The sequence below is a fragment of the Prunus mume genome, linkage group LG5 (genome assembly GCF_029339155.1).
Source record: "Prunus mume cultivar Tortuosa linkage group LG5, ASM2933915v1, whole genome shotgun sequence".
NCBI classification, from domain to species: Eukaryota; Viridiplantae; Streptophyta; class Magnoliopsida; order Rosales; family Rosaceae; genus Prunus; species Prunus mume.
This window is the reverse complement of record NC_142702.1, coordinates 24,930,588-24,948,489: the sequence shown is the minus strand read 5'-3', so window position 1 is coordinate 24,948,489 and position 17,902 is coordinate 24,930,588. Positions and strand designations below refer to the sequence as shown.

At 34.4% G+C, this 17,902-nt stretch overlaps 2 protein-coding genes across 3 annotated transcripts; both read right to left on the bottom strand.

The window, feature by feature from the left end:
• Nucleotides 1-2,558: 2,558 nt before the first annotated feature.
• Nucleotides 2,559-7,827, bottom strand: LOC148917407 (cyclic nucleotide-gated ion channel 1-like). The gene is made up of 11 exons (XM_089052432.1): nt 7,772-7,827; nt 7,176-7,611; nt 6,768-6,971; nt 6,161-6,447; nt 5,505-5,616; nt 5,119-5,379; nt 4,452-4,832; nt 3,963-4,346; nt 3,561-3,806; nt 2,876-3,239; nt 2,559-2,697 (listed from the first exon to the last, which is right to left on the bottom strand). Exons 1-11 carry the CDS (start codon nt 7,825-7,827, stop codon nt 2,690-2,692), a joined length of 2,739 nt encoding a protein of 912 aa, XP_088908558.1. The 3' UTR covers nt 2,559-2,689.
• Nucleotides 7,828-9,654: 1,827 nt separating this feature from the next.
• Nucleotides 9,655-16,759, bottom strand: LOC103332439 (cyclic nucleotide-gated ion channel 1-like). Of its 2 annotated transcripts, none has more exons than XM_089052615.1 (11): nt 16,478-16,759; nt 15,690-16,173; nt 13,459-13,665; nt 13,061-13,347; nt 12,819-12,930; nt 12,242-12,502; nt 11,725-12,111; nt 11,236-11,619; nt 10,603-11,058; nt 10,127-10,490; nt 9,655-9,949 (listed from the first exon to the last, which is right to left on the bottom strand). In XM_089052615.1, exons 1-11 carry the CDS (start codon nt 16,516-16,518, stop codon nt 9,942-9,944), a joined length of 2,991 nt encoding a protein of 996 aa, XP_088908741.1. In that variant the 5' UTR covers nt 16,519-16,759; the 3' UTR covers nt 9,655-9,941. The 2 variants fall into 2 exon arrangements, with proteins under 2 accessions (XP_088908741.1, XP_088908742.1); XM_089052616.1 differs by having other exon boundaries at nt 15,690-16,170; nt 16,478-16,758.
• Between the last annotated feature and the right edge of the window lie 1,143 nt (nt 16,760-17,902).

The window sequence follows — 17,902 nt, the reverse complement described above, 5'->3', positions numbered from 1 at the left end:
CTAATCTAAGAACTCATCCAATTCAAGTTTACATACGGTACAATACATTCGTATGTATAAGAAAGCATCTCCAAAGAACTCCTTAAATGAGCTTCTTAACTAAAATTTAGAGAAGTTAAAAATTTCAATTTTAACCATGATCTCCCTATCTAACTCTTACTAAAATATAGAGACGTCTAGCAATATGAAGAGAGAAAAGAACTTCTAGTAAGCACTTCTGATTGGAGATACAATTATCTTGCTGAACTTATAGTTTTCAACAAAGACTATAGGCTCATTTGGGACTGCTTCCTTAGGAATCACTTTTGTTTATAAGCGCTTTTATTATAAAGAAGTTGAAATTTTCATAAGAAATCAAAATGCTTCCTAGAAAAGCACTTAGGAGTGCTTCCTAGAGAAGTACTTGTATGTCCTAAAAGCACTTCTAACATTTTCTGTCAAACGTTGTTATAGAAGCGTTTTTTATTCTCAAAAAACGCTTTTAGCCTTTCTAGAAGCACTCATAGACGGACCATATGTCACCAACGAAAGAAAATTAGTTTATTAAGTCAACTTGCGGTAGACGTTAAAATGATAAACCACGTGCAAACGCCCAAATTGCTATTTGATTAATTCTTCATAGTGCTAATTGGATTTCAATCAAATTGCTATTCGATTATACCTTTAAAAATAATAAACCAGAAAATCTATCTACCTTAAAAATAATAAATCAAATAAATTAAAGTAGCTTATCTAATCGAAGTAATACCATAAAAATAATAAATCTCGTGTAAACACCCAAATTATATAAATCTTCATGTTGCCATTTGTACATTTCCACGTGATTCCAATACACTACAACGTGGGTCGTCACGTGAAGATCGATTCAGGAGAGCCTTTTGAATCAAATCTGGGAACTGACCTAATTCAACCTTAAAGTATACAAGACATCGTTCATACACAGATATGCAGTCCCACATTATATATATATATATATATATATATATATTATCGTTCATACACGGATATGCAGTCCCACATTATATATATATTATTGATTAAAATTTCATTAGACAAGTGTCTTTTTTCTTCATTATCAACATCTTGGCAAGTTGAATTTATGAATTGCAGTACTAATAGGTTTATGGCAAGTTGTCATAAACAAACATTTTTAACTCTTGTCATGGAAACAATTGATAATAGATCTAGACTTCTAGTCTGGTCCCCAAGTCTTTTGTAACAAATTCCTTCGTCTTTCCAACCAAAGCAAATAGTTTATTACCATTAGTTAATTTTGCAGAGTTGTTTACACCAATACCTAGTGCTGTTTTCGGTGCGGTAACACTGATATCTGTCACAGAACTCTCTGAGGTTTTAAATTTTTTTCACAAAACTTTCTTCCATTAATTTTTTGTCCAAAAATTGATGATTTAATATATAAAAAAATTATCCAACTGACAAAGTTAGCATTTGAGATTAGACTGCACATACATTCATAGAGGTTAATTTTGTCATTTGCATAAGTTTTCTTTTATGAGATAATCATTTTTTAGACGAACAATCAACGAAAAGGGGTTTTGTAAAAACAATTTGAAATTTCATGGAGTGTTTGTGTAATTTTTGAAACCTCAAGGGGTTTTATGAAAACACCAAAAACCTCAAAGAGTATTAATGTAAATAACTCTAATTTTACAACTACTCCAATTGGCGCGAGAGGCATCTTGTTGCTAATTGGTTTGTTCCTAACTAGCTATGTAATTAATTGTATTGTGTTTCGATTTAAGTGGGTGCCTCATTGCCAGAATACTTTATTGTTGTTATAATGTGAATCTTAGAGCTATGTTTTTTTAACTAATAGGAGACGCGGATTAGAATTTAAAATGTTTTGATACAAGCGATACTGAAAGAGGGTGATTAGAATTTAAAATGTATTTTAACATTTGAAAGAAACATACTTAATTGCATTTGGTCAGTAAAAAAAAAACCTATGAATCCGGATTTTGATGCTTTTAATGTTTTTATTAAGGTCTTATGCCAACATCCGTATCTATTATATAGATGACCCCGACAGTAACTAGAAGATTGGAACATACAAATTACAACCCCATAGTTTCCACTAAACCTGTACCAGTTTTTACCGAGCACAAGAAGTTGAGAAGAGAAGGCCGCAAACAATTAAACAAAATTAAATTTTATTCTGCCAACTAGTTATTATTAGTTTAATAGTATTTATGAAGTTGAAATTGCCCCTCTTAATATAAATAAATAGATTAAATTTCATTTTGGTAGCTTGAGAATAGAATCTGGTCATGTCCCCACCAAGTCTTGTTGACTAGATTCGTTCGTCTCCCAAAACAAAGCAAATTTAATTTTGGCAAATTGCAGTGCTTGCTAGTTCTCATGAAAAGCATTTTTAATTCCAAGCTTTAAAAAAATATGTTAAACCTAGCAAGCATCGGGACTAAATCTAGGCTCTGGAAAGTTATTGGCTTCCAGACTCTGGGATCATCATGGGGCGGGACGGGTCCAGCTTGGCTCAAAATTTTGGGATTTGGCAAAATTGTGAGTTGACCCAGAGCGAGCTTAAGTTTCACTCGATCACACACACACGCATATTTATATACACACACACATGCCTTCACAATATTTGTTTAATTGCAAACCTGTCCTTGGACAAGTAATCGTGCCATCACTCTTCCTTGCCATTTCTTCAAGAACCTGGCACCAAGATCATCAAATACTAGCAATCAGACAACGAAAGTACGTATGTAAATAAGCATGCATGTAGCCGCGGATGGGAAAATAACATCTTATTACTACACACATGCCTTTATTATATGTACACCTCACCCAAAAAATAATAATTAATTAGTTGCACATGCATAATAATACTAACCAATTCGATCACCAAGCTGAACCCTTGCCAAGTCTTCGGCCTTAAGAACCAGAACTTCAACTTCACCGATGGCCCAAAAACTAAATGGAGAAGGGGGCAATTCAGCAGGAACGTTAGCTTTCGTACTTTTAGATTGCATCCAATGTTGTATAAGCTCATCTCCACTGTGATTTGGACGTTCTCCTTCTCTGCGGTAATGTTTGGAGCTCTCGTTTGTCACTGACACAACTCCGCTGACAATGAAGAACATCATTTCCAATTGTTTATCCTTCAGAATAATGTACTCATCTTTATATGTTTTTTCGGTAAGATGCTTGCATATTTCTTTCAACACTTCCTCATCCATAGTCTCAAGGCTTTCCACCTAGGATATTATTGGAGACCATATTAATTTAAGGCAAAGGAGAAATTAGAATTATGATTAAAATATATAGGATATATTTTAGGTCTGGTTCTCTTCATCCAGAGGAACTTACATTCTTTAGGATGGTCAACGGTTCTCGAGGCTGATCAGATTCTGTAGGGAAGGCGGTTTCGGTGCTGAATTTCGACCTGAATTCAGATACTACACTCTTCAAGTCGTCGGCTTTGAGGGAGCAAGGATTTCGACAGGACCACCAAGCACGCCGCATAGCGCGGAACAAGGTGATAAAGGTGGTTTGGGAGGAAGGGACTTGTGTGATACCCAAGTTGTAACCCAATGTACAAGTTCTTCTCCATAGAAACTTCCTATTTCACAGGTTTTTTTAATGTTCACGTCCATAGCACTATCGCTTTCAATTAATACAACTCCTCGGATGACGAAGAACATCATTTTAAGTGGTTTTTTCTCTTGAAGAATATGGCGCTTGGCAACATTGAAGTTCATGGGCTTAAGACACTGCAAGATTGCTTCTAACACTTGTTCCTCCATGTTTTGAAAGATTTCCACCTAAAATTAGATAGATGCATGCGACATTGTCAGTCAAAGAAAAATACAAAGCAAATCTTCTAAAAGTTAGTACTGGGTAGCTAGGATGATATATAATGGTTTTAATTGGATGTGTTTTCTTCATTAAAAGTTAGTACTGCAGATGGAGCAACTTACTTTTTTTAGCCACGTCAACCGGATATCTGAGGGAGAGGCGAAATCGCTGAAATGCTTCATGAACTTAGAGACTACACTCTTCAAGATCCTGGCCTTCAGAATGAGGACTTCAGCATCATTTGAGACTACTCTAACAGTGCAGGTCGACAAGGGTAATATGGTAGGAAAAGACTTATCCAGTACCCACTCAAGAAGTTCTTCTCCAATAAAATTTTCTTCGAGAGGGTTCTCATTTTTTGTTACCTCTCCCCTCGTGACGAAGAACATCATACTAACTGGTTGGTTCTCTCGAACAATATAGTCGTCATGTTTATAGCTAACCAGAGAAAGATGATGAGACATTGCTTTCAATACTTGTTTATCCATAGTTTCAAGTTTTGGCACCTAGGATTTGACACATTATTAATTTCTCAAACATGAAGAGAACATTATATAAATCAAGTAAGTAACATCATTGTATATACGTCTTCTAAATAGAAAGGAGCTTACTTTCTGAAGAATAGTTACCACCATGCGCAACTCGTTGATAGACCGCCTGGAACTAAAGCCCAAGGTCGCCATGTCTGTGGCAGAGAGAACAAGGGCTTGAACATCATCAATGGCCCGAACAGACTCGTTTATGGGTTTTGCATCACCAGAGGAAGTCCACAATGGAGAAACTAGAAGTTCCTCTCCATAGAGATCTCCTGCGCCTAATTGCAACTGAGAATTTGCCTTTTCAATGGTTGCACGTCCGTCCACGATGAAAAACATCATTTCAAGTGTTTGATCCTTCTTAATAATGATTTGGTCAGGAGTATACTTCTTGGGCTTAAGCTTCTCAGAGATTTCTCTCAAAACTCCTTCGTCCATGTCTTTAAGTAGTGGCACCTAGAAATAGATATAATATTTGAGAAAAATAATCAGCAATTAAAAATCTAATATATATAGGATCGGGAACACACATTTTTAACATTAGTACATATTGGAAATAACAAAAATATATTATAAATAAAAAAATCATTAATGCATATTGGAAATATATGGATGATCTATGAATGTAGGCTTAAAATATAGATGGTTCAGATCGTTGAAAACAAATGTGTAGGTATAGGTATATATATATATATATATATATATATATATATATATTGTATAAACTAGCTTCTGAACCTACCTTCTGCAGCCTTCTGAACGGGGTGCAACTTTTGATATATTTTGGGGTAAGAACAGAGAGGATTTCCTGAACCACATCAATATCCCAGTTTTCTTCAAGTTCTTGTCGTACCTTTTCCATGATCACCCGCATATTATGCAGGGGGATGCCATTTTTAGATAACCATGATTCTACTTCTTGGCCTTTTACTTTCATCTTCATTTCAATTTTCATCTTGCGTCTGTGCGACTCTAACCTTTCTGTATCTAACTGCACATAGGTCTATTTCACAACAAGAGGTTCAGTTCATTTATTCTAATTTATATATATAGACACACACACACACACTGACCAAAAAAGAAGAAGACACACATAAATATATATAGATGGGTATTCAGCGCACCAACCTGCAAATTTCCAATGAGATATACAAATAGTAGCAAGCCGATTATAGATATAAAAGCCACAAAGAGGATTTCCCATGTATTGAAACTCGGCTGGAGATTTGAAGCAAGAGAACTGCAGAAATGAAATGGATCAGAATACATAAGATATACAAATCAAAAGTTATAAAGATACAAGAATTCTATACTGAGAGCTTGTCTAAGGTTTTTAAATGAGGTCCTATCTTTTGACCGTTGAATCAAACTAACCAATTTGCCCTCATTATAGAATGACTATAATGTGTTCAATGTAAAGAAATCTAAGACCATCTCTCTAGTTCCGGACCCAGCATTTTGTCCATGTAGGGCATATAAATTACAACCATCCTAGAAAGAAAGAAAAAAGTTAATTGTATTCATCTTTACATGGAACACATTGTGATTATGTACTTATTAATAACTTTCTTTGGGTAATTAATCAAAATACTATGCAAAGAGTACTTTTTTCGACAAAGATACTTTGTTACAATCAAGTAGAGAGAACTACCAGCACTTGAAAGGCCAGTTGATTACTATCTTTTTTTTAAAATAACAAAATCCTCCAGATTGCAAATTTAGATGTTTATTTATTTGTAATTATAACCCAATCTGTAAGATCAAAGGGTCTCACATGTACAAACCTCAAATTTCGCAGGCCCCAACAAAAACTGTTCAAATACTTGAGGGGATAGTTTGTTGACCACAAAACACCTGACTGAAGGATATTTAGATATATACCAAAATCAAAGAGAGTTGAATTTTGTGGATTTATAGGGCATAAATCATTTAGAACAGTAATATTTCTCAACGTATGGTGATCATGACAGTCAAAAGTACTAGTGCCACATCCATTTTCATATCGACATGCATGTTCCCAACAACTTATTAGTCGCTGCACAGCAAAAAAGTACCAAAAAGCTCCAAGTACCTAAAGAAACCAAAAAGCTAGTTAGAATGAACTTTTGAGAAAATTTTAAATGATGCTAATAAATTTTTATGAAAATAAAATTTCAAACACAGTTTGTCTCCTTCCCAACATGAGACATTACTATCAAATGCAGTTTGACATATATGCAAAAATAATTTATAAAAAAATATAAAAAGATATTTTATTTGCATACATGTCAGATTGTCATTAACAGGAAAATAGAAGTTCTTACTTGCATGAAAAAGAGACAAATATTTTCCTTATGTAAAGTAAAGTAACGTTTTGAAATTAAAATAAATTATGATAAAAGTGAAACTTACATGACTAGCCAGAATGTAAAGAAAAAAATTGAGTAAACCTTTAACCCATAATGCCATATGTCCTTTGAAAGGTTTTTTAGCTTTTTTGCATGATAGATAGATGCGAAGAACTCGTGGTACATATTGCACCATAATAAGAATGTTCATAATGTGCTTCCCGAAAGATCCTCCCCTCATTTTCAGAAAGAAAAAGAGAATTACCACCTGGAAACATAGCAATGTTAATCTCGACTATTTGGAGCAAAATCTCTTATATATTGAAATAGCGTTGCATGCAAACAAAAAACAGTGAATTACCAAACAAAAAGAAAGAAAGAAGAAAAAAAAAACAGAAACAGTGAGATTGGAAAAGCAATTAACTAGATCAAGAGTACTGGTCCAGAACAAAGCAAGGGATTTTGTTCATACCTGTGGAAGAGGAAGAATAGCTAAAATGTCAACTATGATAGACGACTGCCATATCTTCTTAGCTATACTTGACTTTGGCAAGTATTCGTTCCTTAATTGATTTAACTCGGAGGAGGAACTTTCCGGAAGAAATAGATTCATAAAAGCTGGGCAGGTTTTAAATCTACAAACTTGCAAAGTAATTCTGCAAACTTGAAAAATAATTCTGCCTATATAGAATAGATCAGTGAACGATCGTGAGACAAGAGCTGCAATAATTAAGGTGTTGTCCAACTTCATACACTTGATATCTTGGTTGAGCATGGGAATGTAGAGGAACAAAGGATCCAGTAAAACGCCAAGCACACAGGAAAATATAAATATGTTGTTCAACCTTGCTGCATTCAAATTTGGATCATAGCTAATGCTGAGCGGGACACCAAGAAAATTCCACCGCCTGTCGGATTGAACAGAACATTTAAGGAAAGGAGCCCAAGTAACAAAATTCTTATTCGGATTTAAGAGAGACAGAAGAAAAAGTTTAATACGTACTTTAACAACTTTCTTCACAGTCAAGAATGTGAAATTTGCATGCATACGTATATATAGAAACTAACCTTGCAGCTTTCTCTTTCCAGTTGTCTGCAACAGTTGCTTCAGCTTTCTCTTCCATCTTCTCTACAGTTGCTTCAGTTGTCTGGAATTTGCAAGAGGATGGAGCAAATCCCCTTTAAATCTTAAATTCTCTACAACTGAAGTCAAGTTATAAATTTATCATAAGACCAATGAAAATATTTAAAAAATAGTGAAAGTTATAGTAGAATGGTAGATGCTGTTGGGGGCTGTCTTCAGCCACGTTTTGAATCTTCTTGAATGCACCGGGGCTCCACGAGCTATTTTGACAACAAAAAATGCCAGTGAGCAATTGTATTAGTTGTTGAATTAATTATTGCTCGAGGCTATCAATATTATTATGTTAATATTATTTTTGGGGTAAATTTCAGTTTGGTATCTTAAAGTTGTATATATTTATTCCAGTGTTTTTAATTTTAATAATGAAGTATCCCGATATTGAAAATTTATTACAAAATTATTCTACTGCTGTCAAAAATTTTGTTAGGATTCGAGGTAGAGATTTCCGTAAAAAGAGGTGTCATTTGATCATTTCTATTGTCCCTGTAATTTTTCGTCATTTACAAAATTCAACATACATAAATCTAAATACTAAAATTATTAATTGTCAAAAATTTAAATGACAGATATCTAAACTCATCATTTTAGAATTGTACATAATTTTCAATTCCTTCGTCCAAAGGAAGGGTACAATCCAAATAATAACCGCGTGCTAACACCCAAGTTATAAATAATTGCAAATGAACCTTTGAAGCCAAATCTAGAAACTGGTCTAATTTAACCTGAAGGTATGGTACAACACATTGTTCATATACAGATTTGCAATATATTGGCTATGAACCTTATTATGAATTTCATCAGGTAAGTTTATAATTTTATATATAAAGTTTATATTGATTTTGAATTTCATGTGATAAGTTTTTTTTATCTTAGTTATCAACATTTTGGCAAGTTGTTTCAACTAATTGCAGCAGTAACTACTAGTTGTCATAAACAAACATTTTTAACTGTAGCATTCACATTAGATCTAGACTTTTACTCTTGTCTTGTCCCCAACCCAAGTCTTTTTGTAACCATTTCCTTCGTCTTTCCAACCAATAGTTAATTTTGCAACCACTTCGATTAGCGCGAGAGGCATTTTGTTGCTAATTTGGCTTGTTCCTAACGATGTATTTTGTTTCAACTGGAGTGAGTACCTCGTGAAACAAAAGCATGTCAGAACACTTTAGCTTTATTGTTTTATTTTTTATGCTGCATAACACTTTACTGTTGTCAATGTCTGTCATGTGCTTAGAAAGTGAAATTTCTTTCAATATAGTTTCGTTCATCAAGGTGCAGGGAACTTAGTGGCCACCTGCCGTTAGATATAATCTAACGGTACATAATGATTCAGGCCTCAATTTAAGAAAAAATAATTTTACATGAAAAAAGACTGGCCTGGGTTCAATTATAGCGAAAAGAAATTAAAGCTCGAGGTCATGGCATGGGATTATTCAGCTGCTAAGGGACAGGCTAAGTTGAATTTCTTTCCATCTCCATCTCCCAAAGAGACCGAGACCACTTTCTTGGGTCACCTTCAAACGCTCAACTTCTTCATGTCAGACGTGAACATGATGAATTGTTTGGTTCCACGCTATGTAATGAGAATTTCGATTTTGGCAAGGTCCATGAAAAACACATTGAATTCAAGCCTAAGCCTTGGATAATTAAACAAAAAAATGTTGAAGTTAGCTTCTAGAGTTCTGGTCTTCTTCCCTAATTAGTAATTTGATACCCCTCTAAAAAAAATTATTATTTTTAGTAATTTGATACCAACTTTTGTTACTTTTCCCGGGCTTCTTTTAATAATATGATTTTCGACCAAAAATAAAAAATAATAATTCTTTTCTAATAAACAATCACCAGAAGAGAAAAATTTGGTCAAAAAAAAAGAGTGCATACCACAACACCTTCACACAATAATGTACAATTAATTACCCCACCTCCCTATCTTTTCCAACAAAGGTCACAACTGAGGTGGGGCTGCATACATAAATATACGTATAGACATATATACATATACACACACATATGCCTTCATCAGATTTGTTTAATTCAAACCAAACATGTAGCCTTGGACAAGTAATTGTACCATCACTCGTCCTTGCCATTTCTTCAAGAACCTGGCACCAAGATCATCAAATACTAGCAATCAGACAACGAAAGTACGTATGTACATAAGCATGCATGTAGCCGCGGGTGGGAAAATAACATCTTATTACTACACACATGCCTTTACTGTATGCACACCACACAAAAAAAAAAAATTTAATTAGTTGCACATGCATAATAATACTAACCAATTCGATCACCAAGCTGAACCTTTGCCAAGTCTTCGGCCTTAAGAATCAGAACTTCAACTTCACCGATGGCCCAAAAACTAAAAGGAGAGGGGGGCAATTCGGCAGGAACGTTAGCTTTCGTAATTTTAGACTGCATCCAATGTTGTAAAAGCTCATCTCCACTGTGATTTGGACGTTCTCCTTCTCTGCGGTAATGTTTCGAGCTCTCGTTTGTCACCGACACAACTCCGCTGATGATGAAGAACATCATTTCCATTCGTTTATCCTTCCGAATAATGTACTCATCTTTATACGTTTTTTTGGTAAGATGGTCGCATATTTCTTTCAACACTTCCTCATCCATAGTCTTTACGCTTTCCACCTAGGATATTATTGGAGACCATATTAATTTAAGGCAAAGGAGAAATTAGAATTATGATTAAAATATATAGGATACATTATAGGTCTGGTTCTCTTCATCCAGAGGAACTTACATTCTTTAGGATGGTCAACGGTTCTCGAGGCTGATCAGATTCTGTAGGGAGGGCGGTTTCCGTGCTGAATTTGGACCTGAATTGATCAGAGACTACACTCTTCAAGTCGTCGGCTTTGAGAGCAAGGATTTCGACAGAACCACCAAGCACGCCGCATAGCGCAGAACAAGGTGATAAAGGTAGTTTGGCAGGAAAGGGCTTGTGTGATACCCAAGTTGTAACCCATTGTACAAGTTCTTCTCCGTAGAAACTTCCTATTTCACAGGTTTTTTTAACGTTCACGTCCATAGCACTATCGCTTTCAATTGATACAACTCCTCGCATGACGAAGAACATTATTTTAAGTGGTTTTTTCTCTTGAAGAATATGGCGCTTGGCAACATTGAAGTTCATGGGCTTAAGGCACTTGGATATTGCTTCCAACACTTGTTCCTCCATTTGTTGAAAGATTTCCACCTAAAATTAGACAGATGTGACATTGTCAGTTAAGAAAAATATAAAGCATCTTCTAAAATTTAGTACTGGCTAGCTAGGATGATCCATAATGGTTTTAATTGGATGTGCCTTCTTCATTGAGTTCTAATTACTTTGCTTGATATATATATATATAGTACTGCAGATGGAGCAACTTACTTTTTTTAGCCAAGTCAACCGGACATCTGAGGGAGGGGCAAAATTGCTGAAAGGCAACATGAACCTAGAGACTACACTCTTCAAGCTCTTGGCCTTCAGTATGAGGACTTCAGCATCATCTGAGACTACTTTAACAGTGCAGGTCGACAAGGGTAATATGGTAGGAAAAGACTCATCCCGTATCCAATCAAGAAGTTCTTCTCCAATAAAATTTTCTTCGGGAGGGTTCTCATTTTTTGTTACCTCTCCCCTCGTAACGAAGAACATCATACTAACTGGTTGGTTCTCTCGAACAATACAGTCCTCGCGTTTATAGCTAACCGAAGAAAGATGATGAGACATTGCTTTCAATACTTGTTTATCCATAGTTTGAAGTTTTGGCACCTAGGATTTGACACATTATTAATTTCTCAAACATAAAGAGAACATTATATAAATCAAATAAGTAACATCATTGTATATACGTCATCTAAATAGAGAGGAGCTTACTTTCTGAAGAATATTTACCACCATGCGCAACTCGTTGATAGACCGCCTGGAACTGAAGCCCAAGGTCGCCATGTCTGTGGCAGAGAGAACAAGGGCTTGAACATCATCAATGGCCCGAACAGACTCGTTTATGGGCTTTGCATCACTAGAGGAGGTCCACAATGGCGAAACTAGAAGTTCCTGCCCATAAAAATCTCCTGCGCCTAGATCTTCCAGCAGAGAAGCATCTGTCTTTTCAATGTTTACATGTCCGTCCACGATGAAAAGCATCATTTGAAGTGTTTCATCCTTTTTTATAATGATTTGTCCAGAAGTATACTTCTCGGGATGAAGCTTCTCAGAGATTTCTACCAAAACTCCTTCGTCCATGTCTTTAAGTAGTGGCACCTGGGATTAGATTACATACAATATTTGAGAAAAATAACCAGCAATTAAAAATTTAATATATATATATATATATATATATCATTGGATACGAATAATGGTCTTGAAAAATTAAATATGATGATGAACCTACCTTCCTCAACCTACTCAACGGGCTGCAACTTTTGATATCTTCGTGGGGAAGAATAGAGAGGATTTCCCTAACCACATCAAATTCCGAGTGTTCTACAAGCTCTCTGTGTATCTCTTCCATGATCTTCTGCTTTCTACTAAGGGGGATGCCATGACCAGATAACCATTGTTCTACTTTTCGGTCATTTTCTTTCATCTTCCGTTTAAGTTTATTTTCGCGTCTGTGCGACTCTAAACTTTGAGTATCTATAAGCACATAGGTCTATTTCACAACAAGAAGGTTCAGTTCAGTAATTCTATTTTATCATTGTTACAGAAAATTATATATATCTATATCTATATATATATATATATATATATATATAAGTAAAAGGCACAAGTGTGTGACAAGGGACTAATATATATATAATGCAAATGGATCCTGTAATAGAGTTTCCCTCAATTGAAGCTTTCTGGCTCCCGAGAGAGAGAGAGAGAGAGAGAGAGAGAGAGAGATGGGTGCTCAAATGAGAGAAGAAGAAAAAATCAAATCAGGAGCTTTAAGCTTAAGGAGAACTTTTTATATACACCGCACCAACCTGCAAATTTCCAATGAGATATACAAACAGTATCAAGCCGATTATAGATATAAAAGCTACAAAGGCGATTTCCCATGTATAGAAACTCGGTTGGAGATTTGAAGCAAGAGAACTGCAAACATGAAATGGATCAGAATACATAAATATATACAAATCTCAATTGCTCAATGTAAGGAAATCTAAAACCATTTCTCTAGTTAAAAAACAGCATCAATGTATATGTTGGTTTCACATGTACAAACCTCAAATTTCGCAGGCCCCAACAAAAACTGTTCAAAAACTTCAGGGGATAGTCTGTTGACCACAATGCACCCGACTGAAGGACATTTAGGTATATACCAAAATCAAAGAGAGTTGCATTTGGTGGATCTATAGGGCATAAATTATTTAGAACTGTAATATTTCTCGACGTTTGGTGATCATGACAATTAAATGTAGTAGCGCCACATCCATTTCCATATCCACACGCATGTTCCCAGCAACTTATCATTTGTTGAGCAGCAAAAAAGTACCAAAAAGCTCCAAGCACCTAAAGAAACAACAAGCTTGTTAGATTGAACATTTGACAAAAATATGACCCTTTATTTAAAGAAAGCGAACTTTTTAAAATTAAATAAATTATGATAAAAGTGAAACTTACATTACTAGCGAGAATGTAGAGGAAAAGATTGAGTAAACCTTTAAGCCATAATGGGATATGTCCTTTGAAAGGTTTTCTAGCTTTCTTGCATGATAGGTAGATGCGAAGAACTCGTGGTACATATTGCACCATAACAAGAAAGTTCATAATACGCTTCCCGAAAGATCCTGAGACCCTCATCTTTGGAAAGAAAATGAGAATTGCCACCTGAACACATTGCAATGTTAATATCGACTATTAACAACATATCGTGAGACAAAATATTAAATTAGGGTAATGCTAGAGATACTAAATTTGTGTATTAAGTGACCTGACAATTGGATCCCAAGTGACATGGCAATGTCATATCATCACTTAGTGCTATAGATTTATTAATTAGTTCAAAAGTCATAATGATTTTTTAGGGGGAAAAAAAACTCCTAACTGACAAGACTGCAACACAGTACCCTTTTCTTTGCCAGGATGTCTGCCTTTTGTCAACCAAATCAATTTTCCGATATTTTTCTCAGTTTTACAAAATCAGTCAAATATGAATGGGCAAAATAGACAGATTTATGGGTTACTTTCAATTTAGTATCCTGAACTTTCACCCTTAAGGCATGTTTGCACTTGCAATTTTAACAATTATGTACCCTAATTTTTTTTTTTTTTTTAAATATGGTTCCAACATTAACTTTATAGTCAAAATTTTTGTTAATTGCCTACGTGGCAAGGGTAGGTCCCACATATTCGCTTCTTTTAATGCCAATTGAAGAGTATTATTGGGCAATTGGTGTCTTCTCTCCCAAACCCATTTGACACAAAAAATCCCACCCAAACCCATTTGACATCAATTGTCTGGAATACCCTTCAAATAGCATTGAAAGAAGTGAATAAGTAGGTCACAAGTTCGTCACGTGGGCAATTAACAGAAATTTCGCTTGTGAAGTTAATGCATAAACCAAATTGCAAAAAAGTAATAAGATTAGGATATATAATTGTTAAAATTGAGAGTGCATAGACAAACATGCCTTAAGGGTGAAAGTTTAGCATTCTAATTGAAATTAACCCTAGTTTTATTTGGTTGAAATCAAAATAGCAGAGATGATGCCCAGTCTTCATGATAGAGGTATTCTTCTTCGATTCAATCAAACATAGTCAGAATCAGGGGCGAAGCCAGTATTGGACCAGTGTGGTCCCAGACCCCATTCCATTTTTACCTCTTTTATTTGCATATTATATATGATATATAATATTATAATATATTAAATTAGTTTTAGGATATTTACTTATATATTATGTTCTTTTTGTATACATATAAACCATAAAATGACTTGATCTCCCTTCTACTCATCTCCCTTAAATTTTCTAGGTTGGTTTATGATATTTGCACTAAAATCTCCTAATGTTTTAACATTTTATTTAAAATTTTGTGAATTTTTTTTTCATGTATGAGCTGGGTAACTTAATATTGCGCTTTATGAACTCATTTTTGTTCCCCATTTATTTTCTATGTTGGAATATAAATGATGAATTTTTAAGTCTTTAATAGTGTAGATGATACAATTAATATTTAATCAATTTAAAATATGAAATTCATGATAATTATGAAGAGAAGACAAATTTTATAAAAGACTCCTCTAATGTGAAATCCTGACTCCGCCACTGGTCAAAATGTTATCTAATTTGGTTGAAATGGGTACTCACTTGGTCTCGTATCATTATAATAATCTATAAAGTCTTTGAATCTTTATGGTGACACCATTTAGGGTCCCATACGAAATTTTTTTCAACGATCCAAACTATCTATTTTTTAAGTCTACATCCATAGATCATCTTTGCAAAAAATTAGATAAATCAAAAACCGTTTCGACATCCAATTATGTCCTACAAAATCAATGAACACGGTGCTTCAAAAAAGTACAAATTTTTTAATATTTTAATTGAGTGATCAAATGATATCGGATTCAAGTAAATTTTTGTAGAGATGATGATCTTTGAATGAATATTTGCAAAATACACAGTTTGGATTAGTGAAATACAATACAAAATGGGTCATACAAAAGTGTGCCTTAAATAAGCTTATTTGAGGAATTTCCAATTTATATATGGCATTGCATGCAAACAAAAACAGTGAGATTTGAAAAGCAAAAAGAAAAAGAAAAACAAAAGAAAAAACAAAAACAGTGGGATTGGAAAAGCAATTAACTACTGGATCTAGAGTCTAGATATCAAAGGGCTTTTGTTCATACCTGTGGAAGAGGAAGAATAGCTAAAATGTCAACTATGATGGACGACTCCCGTATCTCCTTTGTTATACTTGGTATCAGATATTCCTTCTCATGAACTTCAGTTACTTCAGGTAATAACTCACGAAAGCATTTGATGAGTGATGTTATTAACTTGGAGGAGCAACTTTCGGGAAGAATTCGATTGATGAAAGGCGAACAATTTTCAAATCTACAAACTTGCAAAATAATTCTGCCTACATAAAATAGATCAGTGAACAATCGCGAGACGAGAGCGATAATCTTTATGGTGTTATCCAACCTCAGACATTTCAAATCGTGGTTGAGTAGAGGAATGTAGAGGAACAAAGGGTCTAGGAAAACGCCAAGCACACATGATGTTATAAATATTTTAGTCAACCGTGCTGCATTTTCTGATTTTTTCACATCTACATCCATCGTGGCAGAATTTTCCGTTGTCTGGTTTGAATTTGGATAATCTGTTCTGCTGGCCAAGACACAAAGAACATAAAATTACCCATACAGGATAGAATTAAAGATTTGGCTGTGATCATACTATTATTAATATTATTGCAATGCAATGACTTTAGCATGTCCTCAAAACAACGAAAGGTTAAACTGTTCTGTATCTGTATAGCAGCGACGGCGGCAGCAGCGATTTTACATTATTTTTTATTTTAAAAAAACAACAGAATTTCATTAGATCAATAAGAATATAATTAAAAACATTTATTTTTGTAAGAAAGGAAAAGGGCATGCATTTGAAACTCTACGTATATAGAGAAACAAACCTTGCTTCAGCTTTCTCTAAATCACCGGGAGCGGAAGCCATATAAAACTCGAACCTTTTTCTTTTTTTTTTGGTCTTTTTTTCTTTTTCCAGAAACTGAATCTGATCTTGCTAGTGGAATTTGCAAATTATGGGAGCAAACTGAAGTCAAGTTATGAGAATGGCAGATGCTCTCGTTTCGAATCTTCTTTAAAGCACCTGGGCTCCATGGGCATGAAAAGGAGAGCCTTTTTTTTTTTTTAATGGCAGAAAGTGAGTGAGCACTTGTCCAAGTTGTCCTGAATGTATTATTTGTTGTGGAATTAATGCAGGTACGAAATAAGGAAAAATGAATTTCCATGGATAAAGTTTTCATGGTTGGGGGAGCAAGTAATGATATGTCCTTCCTAACGACACATTGTGGGGTCGATTACAAATTTTATTTATGAACCGTTTATCTTTAAGTATCTAATTATAGATTATTTTTGTAAAAAATATTGAAGAAATTAAAAATCATTAAGATATTTAACTGTGAACGACAAATTAGATAAATATGGTGTTTGAAGAAAATACTAAAATGACAACCATTTGATTGAGTCTTCAATTGATTTTCGAATTCAAGTGATTTTTTGTTAAGATGAAGTTTGAATGAATACCTAAACATTTTATAATTATGATCATGGAAAAATAATATGAGTTGTTCCACAAAAATGTCCCTCAAATAACCGTACTTGAAAGAATCTCTCAATTGAAACTCCAACATATTATATACATACACTAACGCAAAACAATGAGATTTGGGAAAAATAATTAACACTGGAGTTTAGATGAACAATAATTGCTATATAAAATAGAAATGTGAGAGACTTAGTGTAGCAGACATTTGATAAACCTTGTCCAAGTGCAGTGAATCAGAGGCGGCTGACTGTGAACAATAATTGTGGCTAAAGTTAACGAAAAATCAAAGATTCCGAACATCTTCTGAAAATAATAATAATTAACCTCATTCAGAAAACTTGTATGTTTTTCCGCAAACTTTCCTAGAAGGTGGAGTGCACCTTATCTCTTCAATATATTATTTAACCATTGAGCCCAAACAAACTGAGGAGAAGGACAAACGCAACGACAAAGACATAGACGTTTTAAAATGATATCAGTAGACAATGTCAAAATCACCACAAATGAAGATGTAGATGAAGATGGCGACTCGCAATTTTAAAATACAATTTTACCACATTATTTGGGAAGATGGTGCAAATCATCATCATCATCACAACGTCATATTAATTTAGAAGGGACGCGCATTGTGCCTTAATAATTTATTTATTTTGGTAACTTATTACTCAAATTTTACTTTTAAAGGGGACGAGACTCGTAAAGACTGACTTGTACTCAACTCCAATAAACTCGTATTGTGTCTTAATCTCAAATTTTTGTATGCACTTTT